At 46.7% G+C, this 25,011-nt stretch overlaps 1 protein-coding gene across 1 annotated transcript in view; it reads right to left on the bottom strand.

Moving 5' to 3' along the window:
• LOC142576617 (rifampicin phosphotransferase-like) overlaps positions 1 to 25,011 on the bottom strand; it is a 242,139-nt gene that overhangs the window by 25,449 nt on the left and 191,679 nt on the right. The window contains exons 34-36 of the mRNA XM_075686819.1: positions 18,818 to 18,981; positions 6,494 to 6,572; positions 3,375 to 3,426 (exon numbers count right to left, since the gene is read on the bottom strand). Coding sequence (XP_075542934.1) covers positions 3,375 to 3,426; positions 6,494 to 6,572; positions 18,818 to 18,981 — 295 coding nt within the window. The remainder of the gene's footprint in view (positions 1 to 3,374; positions 3,427 to 6,493; positions 6,573 to 18,817; positions 18,982 to 25,011) is intronic.

Below are 25,011 nucleotides of genomic sequence, written 5' to 3'. Positions count from 1 at the left end.
GGAAGCAAGCTCCCTTTGTTTATGTTTACTTCTTTTGGAGTTGGTAGGTTCAAAGCTACAGTAGGATGAGCTGTTACCGCTCAATGCAACTTAATGCATCACTAGTTCTTGAAATTTCAAAAGGCTCAGACCTCCTTTTGGAGAGAAAATGTGATGGTACGTATCAGCCATTCAAGCGAATCACAGACCATAATTGCGAGATGTTACCGCCAATGCGTCTCTCAAGGCATGGTCAATGCGATATTTGCTTGAACCAAAATCCTTCTATGGACGAAGCAAGCACTCTTCTGATCACTAAGCTTCCGTACGTTAGAGACGTCTGCTGTGTGCGTGCACGGATACAACCGTTCCCACCTGCCAGAATCTATAGACACTTAGTTCCTATATCTGCTACCAATAATACGTTGCTAAATAAGTGTTCAAAGTATTCTTTCCCATATTTCCTCACACATTCACACAGTTCACGGTATGAAGTATACCCTGCCTTTAAGACTCTAACTGGTTGCGTTAGGGAATGTTCCTTAGCTCCATGTTGCTTCTTCAAATACAAGCCTTTACGCTTGTGTAGAATTTTCTTTTTTACGTAGAACGCTTCTTAAAAGAAAAAAAATTACAAAGTTTCCTCAAATCACGTCTGTTCGGATGAATTGTCTGCGCACACTGACATATGAAAACAAAAAACAGGGCCATCTATAAACTAAAATAAACTAATGTTAACTAACCTCTTAGAACGCACTTTACGACGCATATTGAGAATGAAAAGTTATTGGGAAACATCTTAAAATTTGAGTTGCGTGTTTCTACATTGTTTCTACATAGCCCTGAAGACTACAATAACTTGCGTGAAATTTTTCATTCAGTTTGGATGGATGGATTGATGGATAGATTGATGTTTTGAGCGTCCCCTTTGGAACGGGGCGGTGGTTTTCGCCACCAAGCTCTTGCTATTATACTGCCTAATGTCCTACCTAGGTTAAACAATAAAAAAAGGAAAAAAGAACATGATGAACTTCCACAACCAATGTTTCTCATCCCCAATTGCGAGCTGAGCTTTTTTGCGTGTCTGTTTTTCGTCGTTTCCCTACTTTTCTTCCCTCAATCCTCCAATCACCTCTTACTATTCCCTATAGCGGACATGTTTACTTTTTCACTGCTCTCTCTGAAACCCAAGGGCTTCAAACAGGCCAATGGTGCCTAAATCGACCGCTGGGCAGATGTCTCCCCATTATAATAAAATATACTTCATCATTTCCCTAGCTTTACCGCAGCAAGCACATGCTTCCTCTTCCTTCTTATATCTCGCTTTATATGTGTGTGTTCTAATCTTGCTTCGAAAAGTAATGAGCTTCCCTTTGAGTAATCATAAATTGTTTCTTTCCTTATTTTGTTTTTTCCTCTTAAGTAGTTACTCAGCGCAGGTTTCTTTTCCTCAGCCGCCACGCATGAAATTATATCAGACTCTCTCGTTTTCCGCTTGACGTTCGTTCTTGCTGTGTTGCCCACCCTACAGGCCGCATACTTGCTGGTAAGTTTCCTAGTTATTTTCCGCCACTGTGAATCAATGTTATCCCTGTACAGATACCTCAATACTCTCCCAACCCATTTACTTTGTTCCATACGCCTCAGTCGCTCTTCATCATCAATTTTACTGCAAGCTTCCCTCACTTCAAAACTAGTGCAGCCCATATCACCCTGCGCAGCTTCATTTGTAGTGTTCCCGTGAGCGCCAAATGCGAGGCGTCCCACTGACCTTTGGCTCCCATCGAGTCCTGATTGTACCCCTGATTTCAAGCAAACAACCGCATTTCCAAAAGCAACTCCTGGAACCATTACACCTTTCCACATATACCGGAGCACCTAGTACCTATTGTATCCCCATGGCGCTCTTTGCTTCATTATGGCTGCATTTCTCTTCCCCTTCACTGTTATTGCTTTTTCCTGTGTTTCTATATATCTATTGCCTGCGTTTATCCATATACCAAGGTATTTATATTCTCTTACCAGAGGTATTTCATGGCCCTGTATTGCAACCTAATGTTCACTGTTTTCATTGAATACCTTACACGAATACCATACGGGGAATTTACGGGATTACGCCTAGAGGCGTGGTGCTCAATCCAACCCCCCTGGAACGTAAAGTAGCCGCCTAGAATAATGGTGCCATCGCGCTTACCTCGTCCCACGTAGTGATTACAGATTGTGCTTGCGTAACTCCTGATTGGACACATGGTCACTGCAGCAGCAGTAGCAATAAAGAGTATTTTTTCGTCGCGCGGTACAGTGAAGGTTGTTGGGATGCGCGACTCACGCGCGTCCCCAGATATCTTTTTTTCCCCAACGCCTGGTCGTTCGCGCGTACTGTCACGCGAACCGTGGCGCATTCCAAGGCGGCCATGCGAGACGGTCTCGCAGAAGCATGGGTCGGCGCACGCGCGGTACGGCACGTCCGTGCCGCTTGCTATCGCGAATCCCAGAGAGAGCGCCTTCCGCTCCCGCACCCGAGTAACCCCGCCGGTAACAGCGCAACACTCGCGCCATCTCTCGCGCTGCGCTTCAACCACATCGACCGCCGCGGGTGTCACGCAGGCCACGCGGCGAAGCGGGATTGCAGGAGATGGGGGAAAAAAGATATCTGGGGACGCGCGTGAGTCGCGCATCCCCACAAGGTTTATGTTACAGCCGCCTACTACGACAAAGCAGGGTTCCAACGCGAGCCGTGTGCCGCGTGCTTAATCGAATAATGTGGACGAATAATTTGACACCCGGTAATTGGCTTCACACGGCCATACTGAAACGTGCAAATGCGGAACTTGACCTTCGTGGCGACTCCCTTCAACTTTCGAATAAAAACGTGTGCCGTAACCTTTGCAATTAAAACGTTAGTTGGTGTAATTACACCATTGCACAAAATTATGCACCTACAGGTTTAAGACATTCTTTACTAGCGCTAAACAGGAATGGGACGAGAACGAAAAGCACACACAACACTCCTAGTTCCACATCTCTTTAGCGCTAGTTAGCAATGCCGTTTCCAACGCGCACCAACTAGCCGAAATTTATTATTTGAATAGACTTAGGACTGACGGCTGCTGAACCATCCGCTTTGGCATATCGGCTATGGTGTTGCGCTGCTAAGCATGGAGGTTGCGGGATCAAATCCCGGCCGTGGCGGCCGCGTTTCGATGGAGGCGAAAACCAAGAACATCCATATACCTTGCATTGGGTACATTAAAGTTTCCTAGGGGTCAAAATTAATCCGGAGTCCCGAATTACGGCGTACATCATAACGAAATCGTAGTTTTGGCACTAAAACCCCAGAATTCAAATAAGCCTAATTGAATGATGGTTGCACACTTCTTAGGAAGTATACTCACCTTTAACCAGTGTCCTGGCACCCACGCTATCATTTTCCTCGGTGTCACTCCCCTGCATGACAAACGACAAGCACTTCGAGTAGCATGTGCCAAAGCGCCCAAGATCAAGTCATACTAAAACGAAGTGCACGTTTTGTTGACGGCAAAATTATATTGAGTTGGCAAGCGCAGCGTCCAACTTGCAGAATTGAGTGCCTAATTTTGATTGTACGCTTTACTAAGTCACGTTAGTAAGCAACATTAGTGGTAACGCCGGAGTTTACAAAAAAAGATTGCATTTCATGCAGCAGAAATAGCAATACGGCGTTAGTCATTAACCTTTTGCCTAACGGTTACTTTAGAGCGCTGCACTCATGTCTTTCATAACACCGAGCTATTTACAGCCGGCCACATCTGAATATATAGCACTTGATATACACCCACAATGTACTATATACGCGTTAACGTCTTTTTGCGGCAGTTATTAGCTTCTGCGCTTCTATACGGAACCAGAAAATTATATCTATTTACAACAATGCAGCCATGTGTCGAACAGAAGGAAGGTAAAAGATTCACCATAATGTAAGGCTTAGGCCTGACACAAGCGTCCAGAGCATGTGAAAACAGGCGACAGATGCAGGAGCAAATATTCCTAATTATAATCTAATAAGTGTCTATAAACTGTATGTAGCTTACATTACGTTCTCTTGATTTCGCTAAACTTTAGTATCAAATTGGCCTAATGGTAAACTGGCCAAATCGCCAGCTTTAATCATTTATCGCAGCATCACTTACTACTTGTATAATATTAGCTTTACGAATAGAGAGGGAACGATACGGCATGCTTCATAAGTGTTGTGGTTGTGACAGGCTTCGTGCCAGCATCCTTGGAAGACCACTATTATCCTTTGTCAGCGGCAATATACGAGATGTGGCGAACACACTGAAACCCTTTTCCCGCACAAACCGTGTTTACACAGTCGGCTGGCACAGAACAACGTAAAAACAACAACTCAAGGAAGACAATCAGGACATTAGCATTGTGGTTTCCTTGCCTGCCTTGTGATTATATAGTCGCACATTACTGTTTGAACATAATATGAATCAACTAACTGACAGGTGCTGAGTTGAGTCCTGTGTGTTTCCTGCCTTCTGTCTTTGTCGTCTTGCGCTGACCCTTCAAGGTGTTTAACTGATACGTAGTCACTTGTGAAGCCTGTGCTAATACATGTGGGCACCGAGTCTTGACGAAGGATTCCGTAATGGCAGGGGCAGTTTTGTGTTGCGATGACCCTGTGGCAGCCCTATTGGCCCAGGCAGAATGCGAGGCAGAGAAGGAAGCCAGCTCGCGAAGGCTGCCACCGCAACCGAGGCACCGACTCTCCTATTTATTTTCGGCACCATGTCCTGCCGCACATAAACGGGAGGTGGTCTCATCAACCTCGCCGTCTCCACAGCCGCTTTCTTGAAGTCGTCCTCCTCAACATTGAACTCTCAACCGCAGGTCGCTTACTCGGGCTAGTGCTTCACGACACTCCGCATAGTTGGACGCGAAGGCTTTTAACGCGACAGCGTTAAGGAGCTCGTGTCGCAGAAAAGCCGGTGTCGTCGGCGTCGGCGTCTGCGGCGTTGGCCGTGAGCGATAAATCACCGCAGGCACTTCATAAATAAAAAGCAACTTCCAAGATGGGCTGGGTGGGAATCGAACCAGGGTCTCCGGAGTGTGAGACGGAGACGCTACCACTCAGCCACGAGTTCGATGCTTCAAAGTGGTGCAAAAGCGCTTCTAGTGAATGCGGTGTTGCCTTATAAACGTGCCGTAGAAAGTTCTACTGCGGTGTATACAGGTAATTATGAGCATGTAACTTACACAAGTCGCATTTACACGAGTAGCGAAGTACGTTTCCGATACATTTCTTCTGTGCTTACCGCACACGCAGAGCCATCTTGCGGCAAACACAGAACACCCGCTCCTCTCAATGTACGGCGCTGCCCCGACAGATGGCGCGCCACGCGCGCATTGGGGCTGTGCGCGGACCGGTGCCAGGCGCGTCGCGACCCCGACTCCTCCCCTGACGACGCTTCGCCGTGCTCCCACACGGGTTGCAGAATCAAGCGCCGTTCCTTTCTTTAGATTACTATCTACCTATCTCTCTGCCCGTGCCGATAACGACGTTTGGCTGGCGTAGATCGTTTCCCCCTCCTAGACACCGAGTTCTTTGGTTCGTTCCGTTTGCTCAGGCGCACGTTTCGTTGCCGCGCCGAACGCTGCGTTGCTCGACGCTCAGCGCATGATAGGTGGGCGCAAAGTCCGATGTGGGGCGCCTCGTAAGTGATTGCTGCGCCGCAGTGCATTGTCTTACACCCCTTGGCGGGTCGACGGGAAGCTGTCGCGTTCCACTCTTGAAGGCGAAGCTTAAGCGTCCTCCAATTTTTGTCATGGTCAATCGAATAGGTCCAAAGGTTCCCGGTCATAACGTCTTGAGCTACAGCAATTACAGTAGCCTATAGATATACATAACTCTCTAGCTGGCACTAGTTTTGCTGTACTAATGGAATGTCTGACAAATGAATTTTATTTCTAAGTACTAGAAACCCACATATGTGAGCTCAACGCATATGGCCCATACTTTATATACGAACATATCGAAAGCGTGTATTTATGGTGTACTTCGGGGCAAAGTACTTATTATTCCTTGGCTAAGTAGGCTGCCAAATATACATAACCAGAAGTTCTGTCGGTTTTGAACCCACTGGCTGCCATAGCAGGGATTGTATATTGAGAGTGCCTGTATTACAGCATCCTATGTGCAGATTAAGAATGTGCCGTACTGTAATTATTTAAAATGTAATTATCCTAATTGTGCTGAATAAGCAAATAAGCACTTTTGATTTCTCATACAAAGAATGGCCATCTCATCGAGTATTTAGGTTAAGAGTTAGAAATGTGCTACCTGCCACATGTTGTTTTTAAAAATTTGGTGCGGCTAAAAAAACACCCTGTATACTTCATCGACATAGCCAGTGTCAGAGACGTTATATTCTCTATTTTAGGTCGCCATTATGGTTCAACGCATAGTATAGAAAGACACACAGCAAGTCACTTTCTTCGTAGAAGAAATACACGACAGCGTTCTCACCATGGTAGGGATTCCTTTGACGAGCTCTGGAAACATCTTCTTCTTCATGAATGGGTGCAGCCGCTGCCGTCGAAGTGCTCTGCGAAATGTAGTTGCAAACAGTGTTGAGTGTTCTGCTGATTTCGATCACCAACTATGATTCTTTGTGGTAAATGCTAGGCGTATAATGACCTTTCCCACTCAGTATACTCGCTATCACGAAAGTCCTTTAATATCATTTTCTGGCCTCAGTTTTATACAGAGCCAGCGCCTACCTCTCGGGGTACCGCATCGTTTGAAAGGGCAGCCATGCTAAGCCCGATCTTTTTAATGAGATTAGCACATTTCACCTACTTAAGTGGTTTCCAAGTTTCCAGTTTAATCAAATGCTGTTGCAAGCATGTTGTTTTGGTTACAACATAGTTGTAATACAGAAAGAGGTTTCAAAGTGAAAAGTGCGTGGGGGACATCTTGTCAAGACAAGTATAAAATATAACATGAAATAAGATGGCAACTAAGCTTAAAAGCAGCTGAAAAGGAAAGAACATAGAAAATTTACATCTTAGAGGCAATTAAATGACACATCAGATAGTAGAATGTTACACTGGAATTAGCAAGAAAGATATCCCTGGTGGTTTGAGCATGTGAGTATGATGAAATAACAGCAATTAGTAAAGAACAGTTATATAAAAGCATGAGTAGATGAAAACACAGCAGCCGATTTTGCAGGACGTTTATTAGTGAGCAGCAATTTGCTATAACCGTGAACCAGAGCTATTTGAATAATAATATTTGAATCAGGAAGGCAAGCTGTCAGAAAAAGAGTGTTTTAAAAGCCGTCGGAATAATACTGCGATGGGGATGGTTTATTGTTCGATGGCAGAGAATTTCAGAACGAAATATCTCCAAAGAGAACTGTCATTTAAATATAGTTTGTATTTACTGTTGGTCGCATGATATAGTTGCGTTAGGGAAGGTAGGTCAGTGGAAATGTACCCATGCGGCAACTAAACAATAAGATACCTAGATTAAGTCGAAATGTGGAAGTTAATGGTAGAATCTCAAGATTGCTGTAAATGGGTGGTGCTGAGGCCATGTGCGTACTCTGAGTGATCATTCGGACTGTCCTGTGGATAAGCGATGACAGGTGCATTTTGAATCTGTCGGCCTGCCAATCCATCCATCCATCCATCCATCCGTCCATTTATTTATTTATTTATTTATTTGTTAATCTATCTATCTATCTATCTATCTATCTATCTATCTATCTATCTATCTATCTATCTATCTATCTATCTATCTATCTATCTATCTATCTATCTATCTATCTATCTATCTATCTATCTATCTATCTATCTATCTATCTATCTATCTATCTATCTATCTATCTATCTATCTATCTATCTATCTATCTAATCTTCTATTTTTTTACGCCGACCTAGTGACCTAAGTTGGTTACCTCCTTGGGTCACTAAGTGTGCGATCATGGCCGTCATGCCATCGTGGCCACACTATCGTCGGCAATACAGTGCCGTTGAAACACTTTTATAACTAGGCATAGAATAGCTTGGCTTAAAATATTATGTCACACATTTTTTTAGTCTTCCAAATATATGTAAAATTATTAGAGCGATACCTGGCTTCCATTCTGTATTTGTTTCCGCTTGTACGCTGGAAGCTGGATAGAGAAACGAAGGAAGCGAACCCCCGGCCATGAATTTAGTATCGCGGCAGCAAAATCGTTCGTCACGGACCCTCGCGGCAACAGCAATAGACTACGAAATGTGGACTAGTAGAATACTAGTCTACGAAAAGTAGAGTAGTAGATATGTAGCATACCGCTACCATATGGGAGGCCACGTGCCGTAGACGCAGCTGCCCGCGTAGCAAAATGAAAATATTTTTTGTTGCCTTTTTGAGATCGCAGACACATATGTTCATTTATTCCTTCAAAATTAGAAAATATGTATTACTATGAATGCTCTTGCGATCACGAAATCAACCAATGACATTAGTGGGCCCAGCTGCTTTAGATAACGCTGCAAGACGACATTGCGGAAGCGAGAGCAAGCGAGATTGTGTTGTATTTGACAGGAGATTGTAAATTTTCTTCTACATGCTGTGCAGCAATATATTGTTCACATGTTCACAGCAGCCTCTTGCTATGTGCGTAAATTGCTTTAGAGCCCTTTTAAAGCTTCGTCTTCTGACTTTCGTCATGACATTGTCGGTGCGCCTTCTCCGCATATACAAATTATCGAATAGCTTGATTTGGCTTGTCTCGTTATATGGCCCGATGTACGACTTTAAAAAAGTCAATGTACCTTTGCGGTCAAATGTTTTTAACAACATTGAACCCACGAAAGTTCCGGAATTGAAAATCTAAGGCACGGCTTCGTAAACATCAATGCACCTTTCGCATCAAAAGTTTATGAGAACTTTACGCCCATAAAGTTTGGAATTGAAATCTACCGCTCCGTAGATACTGCGGCCGCCACAAGATGATTTGACGAGCCCGCTGGCCATCAAAACGCTCTTGAAACTTTGTGCTTGAATAGGGCTCCTGCGTTATTCGACTACCGCTGCATGGGCGTAGCCGCGAAATCCGGTCCGAGTTAGCAATGTTCGCGCTGAAATGCCTTTTAGAGCGTGAAAATGACCTTCAAGACAAAATCCAGAACGATTTCCGGCGCCGGAGGTTGTTTTGCTTGGCAGTGCATGACAGCACACAAAAATTTAGGGGGGAGGGGCTGAAACCACATAAGCCCCCCCCCCCCGTCGCTCCGCCTCTGGCTGTCATCACGCATCGTAGTCGCACACACTCGTCGTCCCATTGTCCTCATACCATTGTCCTCATACCATTGTCATGACACAAATGTCATTGTATCGTCGCCACGCAATCTCCGTCATGCATTTGTTGTCAACCTTCGTCGTGATGCCATTGTGGTCGTTCTATTGCGGCCATTGTAACTTTGTCATGCCGTGAAGACGAGGAAGTGTATCTCTTGCCTCCTGCTTATTTTTTATTTTCCGGCGTTTATTTGGGGGACATAGGTCCCCCACCTGCAGTGGTGAAATGGAAGCTGCTCGGCTTGCGCCAGACTTGGCCTTGCTTTCCGCGGTGCCGTAACAGAAGCGTAACAGTGAACTAAGCGATACCGTCAGTGACAGCACGGAACTCTACTAAGCCAGTGGAGAAGACTCCGAAGACGGCTTCGAATCCATGCGGAGCCGCCAGGTGAAGTTGAGGAGCCTCCGGACACCTTCTCCTTCAAGTACGTCCACAGTACAGAATACGAGCCGTCCTCGAGTCCCCGCCATACTCTCAATGTCGGTGGTTGCCTCGGACAATTTTCGGCACCTGAATGGGCAAGCTGTCTCGACTTTCGTTGAAAGATTACCACCAAATAAGATAACCAATATGAGAATTAATACTCACAAGAAGATACTCGCAGTAGATGAGCATTCAACCATTTTTCTTACGTTTGCGTAAAGCAACCAATTTTAACGGGATTAGAGTGCGTTGCCACATTCCAGTCGACAAGAATACAGCAACAGGCGTCATCTACGACATAGATGTTGCTATGCCAAGTGAAGACTTGACTACCCTAGTCAAGGCAGCGACTCCTGATCCTACCATCATGCAGGTATCTCAGATTAGCAATTCACAGTGTGAAGATAGTCTTCAATGACAACACCATACCATCTAATGTTGAGGTGGATCACATTCGCCAACCCTTAAATCATTCATTCCGGAACCTCTGCAGTGCCAAAAGTGCCTTCGGTTGGGTCCCGTCAGAGGCGTTTTTAATAACGCGGCAGTATGTGGGAGCAGCGGTGAGTTCCACAACCCGGAATCCTGCGAAGCAACTGTATTTAAGTGCAGAAAATGCATAGGATCGCATGGAGGTGGGTCGAGAAATTGCCCCCGAATCAAGAATGGGTGCAGCATACTTAAGGAGTTCGTGAATGAAGGCTCTACGCAACGGGAAGCAGCTGATTCTGTGAAAAAACGATGCTCCCGCGCCCACCGCCGACGTTCGCCAAAGAATGGGACCCTACATCGCCAACGTAGTCCAGTGGCGTCATCACTTGGAATCATGGAACAGCAGTCATTGCGCGAAACCCGACGCAACGTTATGAATGAAAAAGAAGGCCAAAAAAGTGATATGACGTTGCCTGTCCTGCCCAGCCAAATGCACGCCCACCTGCTGAGCTTAAGCGGCGTACATCGCGTTCATCGAACGTACCTCCTGCTGCTAACAAGTAGCCCGAACAGGATGTGCAGGTGGTTATATCGTCACCTGGTAGTGACGGTTAAGAAGGCAGCAAAACTGTGATTAACGAAAGGAGCGTTTTATTCGGCGAACTTGCGCTCTCAAAAACAGGCTACACTCAAAGAACAACGGTAGCAGCGAACATACTCAGCGATCGTCGGAAATCTGATCAGCGGGTCAAGCGCGTCGGCTTTTATACAGCAGTCGTCGAATGTTCTAGACTAATCGTTGGGACCCGTGTGCTTTCCACAAAGTTCTAAACCCTTCGCGTGAGGCGATGAAATCAGATAACACAAGGTTCGGCGACCACAGACAGCGGATAGAAGCATCGATAACTTTCCAGAAACTTCGGATACATGCAGGCGCGTCCCGCGCTGTGCGAGAACATTTCTTAGGCGGCGAAACGTGGTCGCCCGATAAAGCTAAGTACACGCGTCAATATTGCAGATGTCGTTAATTACTGCAATTCACACATTTGAAAAATGCACGAACTTTGACTGCGCGATGCGCTTTACAAGTACTAAATGTTCTCGCTCCTGTGCTTGAAAGCTTGCATTTGAAACATGGTTCAACCTCTTCTGCAGAAGCGACCCCTTTCACACGTCAAGAATGCCTCAATTCTTCAGTGGAATTCGAGAGGTCTGAAGTGACGTATTTCCGGGTTTTGTAAATTTGTATGTGTAAATCGGTTTCCGGTCATTGTCATCTGTAAACCAAACGTGACAAACATCCTCAGACTATGAGGATACGAATGTTTTATTTCCGCCACGTGTGACAAAAGCGGCAAAGTCCTCGTTTATGTTCGCAAGGAGCTCACCTACGTGGCCCAGACTACACCTTCCCTTGACGACTACCAGCATGTGTCTTATCGTAAAGAAGAAGAGGGTCTCCTTCACACTCATCGCAAGCTGACTTTCCCCATCAAGTCATTTATACTGCAAAGGGCTTGACAATGTTTTGATGCCGGCCTCCAATCTTTTGAAAATAACATAAGATTTCAAGGCTCACCACCCAATTTGGGGAAGTACAAGAACCAATTTGAGATGCAGGACTCCTGTGTCTTTTGCTTCAGACCATGACCTCTGCCTTTTTATCGACGGCAGCCCAACATTCTTGAAAGGGTAGTCGTACAGCAGCTGCCTAGATCTTACTCTTGTGTCACGATGTCTTACTTTGAGCGTCTACTCGTTTACTGACTTGGAAACATGCGGAAGTGACCATATTTCTGCTTAGGTTACCATGAATGGTGTAAGCAGTAAGTCTTTCCCCGTGGTTTCTCGAACAATTGATTGGCCCGTATTTCAAGCCTCTGTGAACGCCGAATGCAAGGACTGCCTCGCACGTAGCATAGAGCTTGCGATTGCGAGCGCGATGCATGCTGCAACGCACTGCTTCTCATGGTCAGCTAGTCGCAAGGACCGTGAAATCGAATGAGAAAGGCTTCGTGGCAGTACGCTGGCGCACAGAGAGGAGATATAGAGGCACAAAGCCGATTATAGACTTTAACGAGGCCAGGGCCACGCAGAAGAAAATACGTTGTCGCATGGACAAATGAGACGGCGAATGATGGCAATCATATTGTAACGCGTTAGACCCATGTAAAGCTCTCTCTCGCGTATGGCGAACTCTGAAAGGCCTTCGCTCTTCTCCTCAGCAACGCCGCCCCTTTACGGCACTGGCTCTCCACCACGGCTGTCGAGAAGTGGACTTTGAAGAATAGTTTTGTGAGGTAATTGCAGGTGACAGAGAGCTACTAAACGATCTTGAATTGTACGAAGTTCCCTTCATGCAGGTTTCGAAAATGGACGAACCTTTCTCCATGGAAGAACTAGAGGCTGCTCTAACCATTTGCAGGCGCTCTCCTTCGCCCGAACGCGAAAACATCACGTATGCTGCTCTCTGTCACCTTGAGTGTAAAGCACCAGAGGTCCTGCTGCGTGATCTCAACGTCTAACGGAATGACTGAGTTTTCCCTTTTAAGTGCAAGCGTACCCGCCTTGTTTCAATCCTAAAGCATGGAAAGTCTCCCCTTGAAATCATATCGGCCTACCGCTTTCGCCATCTGTGTTGACAAGTTGATGGAAAGGATGATCCTCGTGCGCCTCGGGTGGTTTCTTGAACATTACAATGTTTATTCAGACGCGCTGACAGGTTTTCGACGGGGTTGTTCGTCGGTCGACAACGTCAGTGATCTGTATTTGATTCAAAAAGAAAAATAATTCAAAAGCCTCTCTGTAGTGCTATGTTTAGATGTGAGGGGCGCTTATGATGTTTCTCATGAAGCCACTCTTGTCGCGCTCATCGCTGCTGCAATCGCAGGCCTCACTTTTCGGTTGAGTTGGAGGTACTTGACTAAAAAGAGCTTTTCTGTATTCAACGAAGATGGTCAGTCTTCAGACCACTACAACAGCCATGAAGTTCCACAAGGTGGCGTTTTTAGGCTGGTTTTGTTTAGCCTGGCTGTGATGGCACCGGCGGCATTCCTGCCAAACTCGGTCAGTTGTCAATTTATGTAGTTGGCATCTATATCTGGGCGTCAGAAGTAACTCGACCGTAGGTTCGTACAAGGTTACAAAAGGCAGCATAGACGTCCTATACCTCTCTTCACAGAGAAGGCCTCCGAATTTCAACACAAAAATGCGCATTAGTCGCCCTCACGCGAAAATCGATGAGTGGATACCCGGTGCCTATTAACGGCCAGCCTGTCGGAAACAAGAGAACCCATCGATATTTGGGGATGATTGTCGACTGCGACCTCTCCTGGATGCTCTATGTATGCTACCTAACTAAGAGACTCCTCTTAATCAGTCAACCTTACAAAGCAGTTGCTAGAAGAGCATGGGAACCGTCAGTGTCTTCTATGCTTCAACAGCACAAAGCACTCTTCATGGGTTTCATATGTGCCAGCACTCCAGTGCTGTCAACCACCCGGAGGACAAATCTCATAGTGCAGGAGAGCATGCAAGCTCAAGCGCTTAGAAAATGTCGGGTTCTACCGCGATGCGCTTAAACAGCCCCAACAATTGCCATCGCCAGGGAACATAACATTAGTACCTTTATTGCCAAAGGCACCCTTAGGGATAATCTTCGTCACCTTTCCCAACTGTAGTCTGAACGCCTTGCTTCGCTCTCGAAAAGTAGACCAGACGCAACTTTTCGGGCATTGTTGCCTCGTACCGATCCCCTCTTCCAGCCGATTTTGCGCCTGCAGCAAGATCACCGTGTCCATTTTGGTGTATTCGGCAGCCACAAGTGCGGCTTTCCATTCCAGGAGTTGCAAATAAGTCCTTCTTGCCATATTGTGCCCCGAATCAAGCTGCTCTACATCTACTGCATGATTCAGATTCCACTCGAGTAGTAATTTATAAAGATGGTTCTTGGACTCTGACCAGCTCTACTGGAGTGGTAATGATTCCGTCGATGTGAATCTGCAAGATGTTCACGATCAGCCACGTCACACCATCGACAGGATCCAAACTTTCCGCCCTCCGTAGTGCACTGCTATATGTGCAGCAACAATCGCCAAATCACTGAGCTATATTCTGTGATTCAAAGGCCGCCCTGCAATCACCCTTGTCAGCTCTGCGCCGCTGCCCAAATGAACAATTGCTAGCAGAGATACCGTTGCACTGCCATAAAGCGGTGGACGGAGGCCGCGAAATTTATTCCAGTGGCTACCTGGGCACTGCATTATTACTCCCAATGAAAGCGCCGACAAAGCTGCCCGTGATGCACATGATGTATGTGAAAGCGCCTCGATACCACTGTCGAGAACACATGCAACGCGGAACCTCAGTTCTCTTGCCCACATTATTAGCGTAAGGAAATGGAACACAGTGCAGTTCACCAACCGGCGCCCATATGCCACGGACCCACATATGACATTGCAACTCTTGCCTGGTTATAACCGGCGGGAGGAAAGGCTACTGTGTCGCTTGAGAGTAGGAGTTTCTTTCACAAACGAATACTCATTCCTAATTGGAATGGCGGACAGTCCCAATTGCAGTAGATGGCGAAGAAACTACCAAGCATCAGCTGTGTGACTTCCTTACATATAAAGATGAGAAGAGCGCCATTCGTACAACTTTGGGGCACTTCGATGACCGTCGTTTCAGAGGAGGTCCTGGGTCTATGGCCTCGAGCGTCTGCTATTAGATATGCACCAGCCTGTATGACCTCCTTTGACTGATTGAATAATGAACGCTTGTGTGTGTAGCAGTGCAAAATGCGTACTTCTTTCTTCGTTCTTTTATTTAAATACCCTTTGCCCCTTTCCCAGTTTCCGGTAGCTTACCGGCCTCAGCCTGGTTAACCTCCCTGCCTTTCCCTTATGACTTCTCTCTCTCTTGTCATGCCGTCGTCATCATGCCATTGCAGTCACAAAGCCGTTGTCATGACGTTGTCCTCATGTCATCATCGTCACACTGTCGTTTTAGTATCGTTATTACTTAAGAAACGTAACACCATCGTCGTCATCCTCCTAACGTCTTTTTCATTCTATCGACGCTGTTCCTTCTTCGCCATTATATGGTAATCGTGTTGTGCTCAAAGAATCGGGATTATGCCACCCTTGTCATGCCGTCGTTGTCGCTCCAGCTTTATCATACGGTTGTCGTCATACCATTGTCATCCTGCACTCGTTCTCATTCCATTGTCCTCAAGCCGTCACGTCACACCATCATCGTTACATTATCAGCATCGTTTCGGAACCACGATGCCATTGTCGCCACGCTTTAGTCATCATACACCCTCTGTCGTGCCAATGACGCCATTCCTCGTTCGTCCTTCTATCGTCGTCACTGCATTGTGCTCAGGGGTTTCCTTGGCAAGCGAGTGCCGTAGCAAAGTGAGTCCATACCGGAGATGGAGCACGTCACATGTAACCGAAGCAACGGAAGTCTGCGAATGATAACGGCGAACTTTAAATTGTAAAGTATTAGTGATTTCGTGGGTATGAGTCATTGATGATTGCAGTTTTTGTTGACCCAGACGAAAAATACCGGGAACCAAAGCCATATACAGTTTCGCTGTAAAAAGAACAGCACAATCAACGGCATATAGTAAAACGGCGTTGTTACGCGTTGTTAGCGGCTCTGTCAGCAGCTCGTAGCAGTCAAGATTACCTTTCTTACTTTTTGATGTGCAGAGCGTCGAAGACACGGAAAAAGTATAAGGCAAATTGAAATCAACATTGTAGGTGGCACCTTGTCCTTCTCAATGTGCTTTAACGTTTGCTCCCGTCTTTAGCGCTGTGCTCGCCCTAACATGCACAATCAACTAGCTGAACAGGCTTTTTTGTACTTTTGTCGGTCAAATAGTTTTAAATTGGTCCACCCGAAAAGTTGCACTTTGCTTCATTACTGTTAGTAGCCCGTCCTTCTTTCATTCGTTATCCTCGATTTCTTAAGACACGCAGATGTGACGATGGCAATCTTCATTACGTTTTCGTTATTCATGAATATTAGTTCTTCCTGTGAATAAAGCATCTGTTAAAAGCACAGTGACTTTGTCGCGTTGTCTTCCTGTAGATGGCACCCTTTCCTGCGGAATCGAAATCAATATTTGTCCTCATTTCGTGTTTTAAGTATGAAATGCTTTTAGCTCCTGTTGTGGGTGACCTTCAGGTGACGTTGAACCAAAAACTAGAGCCGCTATCCAGGCATTAAAACGAGAACATCCAGGCAAATTGCGACAACAAAACGAACTCATCCGGACCACCAGTATAAACTTAAGAAAATGCGGCCTCTGGCCCCAACCCTTTGCACGGAACCGCATTATATACTCCAGTTATTGTCGAAGTTACAAAAAATATTGCTTCCGAGTTCTGCTTAAGATTTGCTCCCGATATCACTCAAGCTGTGACTGTTAGTACGCAGTACGCTGAAGTTTTATTTGTCATTCCCAATGGCGACGTTTAAAAGGCAGATGTACTTCATTGCCATCTTTAGGCGCTGAGACAGGGTTGCCTGTGCTTATGTGAACGCCAGCAGTCCGTGAGTTTCGCGGCGCGGGTTTTACGCCACCTCGAGAAATGGTGCCATGCTGCGTGGCGCCTTCTTCCAGCTGGGCAGTGCACTCTGTTTCCATGGCGTCTTTCGCCGCCTGTCGTGCCACCTTCAGCTGATTTTCTTCTTCTAGATGGGGAGCGTCCATTTGGACCAGTGCAGAGTATGTCATGGTGCGCTGTGGTGCGGTATGTTGTAGTGGGGTGTGCCCTGTAGAACATGCACTACAGCCATGAATATTGACACGTGAACTTGTTTATCTTTTACGGGTGAGCACTTTTACCATCTAAGAAATGTTATCGCTCAGCGCAGGACGCGTCTACATGTATCGGAAGTCTCTAGAGTGTTATCGATGCTTCTGTCCGCTGACTGTTGTCGCCGAACCATGTGTAATCTGATTGTGTATATGCGCCACGCGAATGGCGTAGAACATTGTGGAAGGCACGCGGGTCCCAGCGATTACTCTGGAACATTCAACGACTGATCTATAAAAGCCGACGCGCTTGACCCGCTGATCAGATTTTCATCGATCGCCGACTGTGTTCGCCGCTGTCGCCGTTCTTTGAGTGTAGCCTGTTTTTGAGGGCACAAGTTCGCCCAATAAAACGCTAGTTTCGTCTTTCCCAGTTTGGCTGCTTTCTTCACCGTCACTGCCACGTGACAATATTGTGGCTAGTATCATTTCCAACCAATCTGCCTTGCGGGTGGTCTTTCTATGCTTACATCTACTACTGATTTCGGGAGAACCAGCAATTTTTTTTTCAAAAATACCGGTGCATAAAACAAGTGGGACAAATATTATCAACATCGGCGAGAGACCTTCATCAAAAAATGCATCATATGTTTGCCTGAAATGCTGTCATACATGCTGCTCATTGTTGATAAAAAATTCGAAGAGAAAGGACTATTGCGCTTTTATTTACAATGACCAGTTGTATACACGCGCACACATTCCTTCGACTACTTCAAAGTAATTGAAACAAGTTTCTGTTAATGACCGGCACGCCCTCTGAGGCATGTCAGTCACTGCGTGTAGAGTTCAGCTACGTGTCTTAGGTTACCGTTTTGGCATACAGCATAATAGCGGAACTATATGGTGCTAGTTTGTGGTTCTGTAACACTTGAATAAAGAAGGCGCGTGTAGAAAACGTTGCTTCAAGTTATGATTCTTTGCTCAGAGCGCCATGAACCTCGATGTACAAAACTTCCTATTCACGCTAACTGGACGTGCTGAGATACTGAAAGTTCATGGCTGACGTGAACAGCAGCGAGGCCGATTGGGCTAGTTGGTGCAGCATCTTATTTCACTCACACTGGCCTCTTTGCAGCCGTTGTTGAATAGGTTGGGGCTGGACATGCACGATTGAATGTAACATATCGCAAACCTTAAACAAGCAGAAAGAAAAACGAATTCTTGCTGCCCAAGTGTTCAAGGAAACAGAAAGTTAGCGCCCACGAAGATGCGTGTGCAAATATAAAGTAGTACAGCCGTCATAAATTTGTCCACAGTATAAAGTACACAAACATGCAACTCACAAGACTCTCCTGGCATTAACTTTTCAACCGAATGGACGTTGCTAAGTCATTTTATTCTTTATGCGTCCTGCCAAGGTAATAACAATGGTAAGAATTATTGTCCGCAACTCGGAATTAAAAGTTATCGTCCTAATTTAATGGTAAGCTAGTGCCTCGCTTCAGAGATAAATACCGCACGCCACAGATGCTAAAATATGGTTCAGTAGGCAGACAGAAATCTGATCTATGTAGCGCGCAAACGCTCCAGAAAAATACAGGTAGACACGCTGCGCCTCTGGCCTTACTTTCATTTATTTCTATATTTATTTGAACACTGGCACAAAGCATCGTAAACTAAGTCAACAGTCATGCGCTAACCGCATCTGCTGGTAGCTTATACTGATCAACGGTCCTCGGGAAAGACCGACACCCAAAAGACATGTGTCCTGTTGGCGTGCGACTGAAACAAATCATTTGTCTTCGTGTGCCACAAGTTCGCGCTTGATATATAATAAGCCTACAGCATGCCAAAAGCCCGTAGGACTTACTTGGCGACCAGCTTAGGAGAGCGCGTGCGCAGGAGCAAGTCGATCTCCAGAATGTCGAGGAAGAAGAGAACCGAAGGCTCTGGCAACCGGCCCTCTCTGTGCATCTGCTCGCCCAGCAGCCAGCAGGCTGACCGCAGCGCATCCACAGCCTTGACTAGCAGGTTCTGCAAGTGAGCCCATCGGCCGTGGAAATGTGGTCACATTTTCTACTACTGGATTGTCCGACGAATTTGTATCATCATCGGGAGTGTCTCAAGGCTCCGACCTTGGGCCGTTGTGGTTTCTAGCTCTTATCAATGATTTGCCGCTACATGTTATGAACTCGAGGGTTTTGTCCTTTGCAAATAATTTAAAATGGTTCTGTAAGATTAAGAATTTAGAGGATTGCCGCGATTTGGAAGCTGAAATTGTCAAAATTGAGAAATAGTGCTTGGTGAATAGGCTTAAATTGAACATTAACGTTTCGCAGTCGTCAACCATGTTTCGTCCGTCAACCCATGGTACATTTTCCCGCCTGCGATTTTGCTATCATCGGGCAAGAGGTCACGTTTCAGAACAAGAAAAAGAAATAGGTTTCGAAAATATTAATAACCATTCGCTACAAAGTAGTTATTAATTTAATTATTTAAAGACGAATGATATAAATATTTCAAACATCGATCATTTCCTATTTAAATGTGCAAGATACACTAAGAATAGGTATAATCAACGAAATGGAATTTGTATATTTATATAACGGAAACATTTTCAGCAATAGAGGGGGTTAAGGAGACGTTCTCAGAATAACAAGTTCTTCACAAGGGCTCCGCCGACTATAAACTTTTTAGCCGAAAATTCCCAACTTTACCTGCCTCGAGTATCCGTTCGGATTCCGCTCGACAAAAGCTGCGTTTCAAGACCAAGATCAAGTCCGTGAGTGAATTTTTCTTCATCCAACGCCAATTCGCAAATTCTAAACGGCGGAAGCCGCGTTAGCCCTCGATAGGCTTAACGCTTGAGCGACCACCTCGCCACTTCTTAATACCCGGATCGCCGCTACCAAGCGTAGGAGATGACTGCATGAGAGGATAACGATATTCAAATAATGCCGCCGCATACGAAAACAACATGAACGAAAACATGGACACAAGACGAATGTATGAAGCGGGGACTAGCCAAAGGCGAGGGATCGCCGCCCATAACCAGGCGACGACGGCTGGCAATTATTGCATCGTCGTGATAGCGACAGGCTTCCAAGCAGAACGACAGGAAAAATGATTCCACCAACAAGAATAAGCTTAACGGACAGCCAACAGCTGGCGACACGAAAGCAGTTGGGCAGAACGTTGAGACGAGCACCAGTGAACGCAACATGCGCCCGATGAAGGGAAGCCTCAACCACCATTACCGAAGAATGACATTAAGATAATACTGAAACCCCACCAGGGACTCATGCTGAAGCAACACCTGAGAACAGAAATACTACAAGCGATTATCCGGGCTACCTGAACAATACTCTCAGGAAACTGACCGAACCAACAAATAGTCACCGGAGATGATTTCATACTGCGAATCCGAAAGGGGACGAATATCATCATCGCCTCCACACCTTCACTGGAGTTGGCGGGCGTCATTCGTGGAATCACATGCAAGGAGCTGCGAGGAAAACAACACCCTTCAACGCATACGTAGTGGATCCAGAAGATAGCTACAAAGGGGTGGTGTACGGATTCCCAGACCACTCCGAATCAGCACACCTCCAGCAACACCTGCGAGTCCGGACTCAAGGAGTGACCATCGAAAGGGCCCGAATGCTAGGAAGCTGAAACACCGCTCTCCTCACCTTCTCGGGCGGCACGTGCCCCTATTGCGTGTGCTACATGAGAGTGGAGATAGGTGTAAGGAGTGCAGACCGACAATGCAGATGTGCTTGGAGTGCATGCAAGAGGAACACCGCTCAGACGTGTGTCCGAACTCGAAGAAAATATGCTGGGGCTGGGGGATCCAAAATCCACCCCAAGAAGGACACGAATGTGAAGTGGGCAGTGTATGGGGTGGTTGGGCACGAGACACGTAGGAGTCCGAACAAACTCATTGCCGCCAAACGCGAAAAGACGACTCGCAAGTCTCGATCGCGGAAGCGGTCAGGGAAGAACATCAAAAAGACAACGGAGCCCTGGTTCGCGTCAACGGAGAAGGAGGAGGACCTCTACCAACGCCGATCGAAATCCAAATCGCCATGCGGAAGCAGAGCGAAGAGCAATGCCCCATCGAGGGATCCCTCCAACTCCAGGGCTTCGCAGCGGTCGAAGTCACCACTGCCTCAAAAACAGCAGGTGAGCTAGGCGAGGCATGTTTCTTCCACTGCTCCAAAACAGAATAGCGGCGAAATCGATAAACGCATCAAAGAAATTGGAATGGAAAACGCACGACTAAGAGAACCGCCCTTAGCAGGAAGACGCAAACAAAAATCAAGAGAAACAAATGTCGGAGTTAGAGGCGCGACTAAATACGAAAATTCAACAGCGGCAAACGCCGCGTCAATCTAAAGGAATAGCCAAAACTACTGCCGCGGCAGATACAACCTCGGTCTCCGCCATCTCTGACAACACCAATTTCAAATAACACGCAAATAAGGCAGCAATCCAAACAATGACAACGGAAAACATGAAAATATCCATGCATGAAATGATGGCGTTAGTTAATGAAAAGTTAATGGAATTTCAACAACTATGCACCAGTGACATGGAAATACATAATGCATTGGTGGCGGAACAACATAAAGCAGTCACGAAGGTAGTTCGGACCAAAAAATGCGCGATTTGCATAGGAGCTAGTTCGGCAAAATCTAAAATAGGCAACTGCTTAACAGAATCCGACGGCTAGGACACGGAAACGCTAAGGGCATACAATAAGAGTGGGCACCCTGGCCAATCACACTAAGAAGCCACTGCGAGTACAAAATTCAGACCAATTGGAGTTGTGGCAATGGAACTGCCGCTCCTTCTCCAGGAAAGCGGCAGCTCCCCAACGGTTTACCGAAAACTCTGAAATCGCTGCTGACGTGATATGACTGCAGGAGGTCGGAGCCAAGCCGGCCAAAATGCAGAGATACTACACCCTTATCGATCTCAAAAATTCGATGGTCGCCACTCTTGTGATATAGTCGATAAACGCTCAATTATTAACACTTCCAGAAATTGAGGGAAATGATAATTCCACAGTTATTAGTGTGAGGCCAAAGAAACAAAGTAAGGCACACACAATAATCACAAACGTGTACAGTCCACCCAAAAGTAAACGGGACGACCTACCCCAAATTCTCCGGCAGCAAAAATTCAATTTGTAGCAGGGATAAGGCGGTGATAGCGCGTGATATTCACGCACCTCACATACTATTATGATACGCGAAAACATCGCCCAAAGGGTTCCTACTCGAGCGCACCGCCACGGCCTTGTGCTTACGGGCAATCAGTCAGTTGCGCAAACCGACGCGCACGAGTAACAGCATCAACAGAGACACGGCGCTCGACCACGCATTTACAATTGACGTCAGAGACGCACAGTGGCTTTCCCGCGACGAAAACAAGGGAAGCGACTACGACATCGTCAGAATAGCGCTTTCCACTCCCAACATCCTTCGAACAACAGGGACCACTAATTAGTTAGCCGACTGGCTTCGTTATAGAGAACTCCAAAGGGCGCTGGAGGAGTCGGATGCCACCCCGACCAACATGAGGGAATAGACTCAATTTCTTCAGCAAGTGCCCGCGGACACCACCAAAGCCATTGAGCGTACAGCGGAGGCACCGGTGATAGACTCTCAGCTGGTCAGCTTATGAGAAGAGCGGCGAAAACTGGCCAAGAGGTGGAAACACAACCTGTAAACAAACACCTGAGATAACGTATCGCTCTCTTAGCAGAGCAAGCCCAAGGCCATGCCGATGATCTAGCTAAAAACGAGCGCGCAACGTTATGCGTAACCCTATCAGGGACTCTGGGAACGACCAGTACGTGGCTAATACTACGGAGCATGCTAGACCCGATGAGTACACGTACTGTGAATAACAAGAAGCTTCAAATTATAGCAGACAAATTCGAGGGTATACACCAAGAACTACTCGGCGCCCTTCAGAACAAATACGCAGGCCCCTCACCCGCCGCGGGAAAGCCCAACACGACGAGACCATACGCGGGAGAAGCCAACCCTAAATTTGACGGGGAAATAACGCACGCGGAAGAGTACGAGGCGTCACAAGCCGCAGTTAAAAACCCGGCACTGGGCTCACACTCGATCACAAATGCAGTGATTTGAAACATTGAATCGGCGGCCCTAGTGAAAAATAACAAAGATTTTCAACAGCGAGTACTGAATCAAGGGTGACTTCCACCAGGAATTGAAATTTACTAAAATAATCCAGATCCCGAAACCCAAAAAAAAGAAAGAATCCCTCTATCGATACACTCCGGCCGGTATCGGTCACGTCCTGCCTGGGAAAGCTGTATGAGAGTTTGGCCAATAGCAGACTGCAGCGATACCTGGAAGAGCGGAACTGGTTTCCGGATTCCATGATAGGATTTCGCACGGCTTTATCGTGTCAAAATGGCTTTTTCCTACGTAGAGACGAAATCGTAACTAATATACCGTACGGCGACGAGAGACTAGTCCTAGCACTAGACCTCAAAGGAGCCTTCGACAGTATCTCTTACCCCGCAATAATTAAGGAATTCGAACTGGCGGATTGTGGCGAGCGTACCAATAACTACTTTAGGGCATTTCTTTTCAACCACGAGGCACGTGTCATTATAGGCAAAATCACATCGGGGACATTTAAAATGCCTAGAAAAGGAACACCTCAAGGAGCGATAATATCGCCTCTGCTGTTCAACATGACGATGTGTCACCTCGCACGTGATCTGGATCGGATACCCGACCTAGGTTACATGCTCTGCGAAGACGACATCACGCTGTGGGCGATCAAAGGTTTGCTAGGGGATAAAGTACGTACGCTCCAAAGCCAAGTGTTAGCGGTAGAAGAACTTTCCCAAGGAAGCCGGCTGAAGTGTGCGGCCGAAAAAGCCGACGTCATCGGGATACCCGCGAAAGGCTATAAATCCAGGGGGTCGATTAACTTTGTGTTGAGGGCCACACGGTCCGAGAGGTGCCCGCCATGCCGGTGGCTTCAGAGCGACGGGAGAAAAGCACAGACGCTCAAATCCCCCAAATCTACTACCCACAACATAGCCCAAATGATACGTCGAGTGACCTATCGAAAGGTGGGTAGGCGAGAAGACGGTACTCTGAGACTCGTACAGGCCTTAGTAATTAGTCAAATCACGTATGGTTTACCTTATCAAATCCTGAAGTGGGAAGAAGAAAGGTAGGCCAACAGGGTAATTCGAAACGCTATCAAGGCTGCTCTGGGCCTGCCTAAATGCACATCCACGGAGCGCTTGATAGCTTTCGGAGTCCATAATTCTTTCGAGCAACTCAGGCAGGCCACTCTGAGGCGACAGAGGGAACGCCTCTGCTTCACAAAAACTGGCAGGGCAATATTGGCTCGACTCAATATTTCAGCATAGCCCGTTTATCTCACCGAACTGGTCTTTCCTCCCCCACCTTCGGAGAGATCCAAAATTACAGTAGCTCCAATTCCCAAGAACATGCATATACCGAGTACAACAAGGAAAGGCGTAAAGCAAGCGCACAACATGTTCAATCAATGTATAAAAAAACCTACACACGTACTACACCTATAAAACCTATACGTACTACACAGACGCAGCTGCGTATGCAGAGGCGACCGGGCAGCGCTACCAGAAAGGTAGGCTCTGGCAGTCGTGAACGCGATGTGCCAGCAGCAAATAACCGCGTAGGCCACGGCGGGATCCCCAACCTCGGCCGAAATGTTAGCAATGGCGATCGCCCCCACTCACGCAGAGCGTTCGCAAAGGGACTCGGTTGTGGCCACCGACTCCCGGGAGACATGCCACATGTTTCTGAAGGGGCACGTCACTGCTGGCTAGCTTCGCCAGAATTTCCCAAATCTTTCAACCACCGTCATCACCTACTCTGGTGCCCGGGACAAACGGGGGTAGAAGAGAACGAACAGGCTGATGCGTTTGATCGAGGGTCTACCAACCGAGCGATGGCAGCCTCTTCTAACCCCAACCATCCGTCTCAATATCCCATCAATTTAAGTGCTAAAGGCATC

The sequence above is a fragment of the Dermacentor variabilis genome, chromosome 3 (assembly GCF_050947875.1).
Source record: "Dermacentor variabilis isolate Ectoservices chromosome 3, ASM5094787v1, whole genome shotgun sequence".
NCBI lineage: Eukaryota > Metazoa > Arthropoda > Arachnida > Ixodida > Ixodidae > Dermacentor > Dermacentor variabilis.
This window is presented reverse-complemented; position numbering and strand designations above follow the sequence as displayed.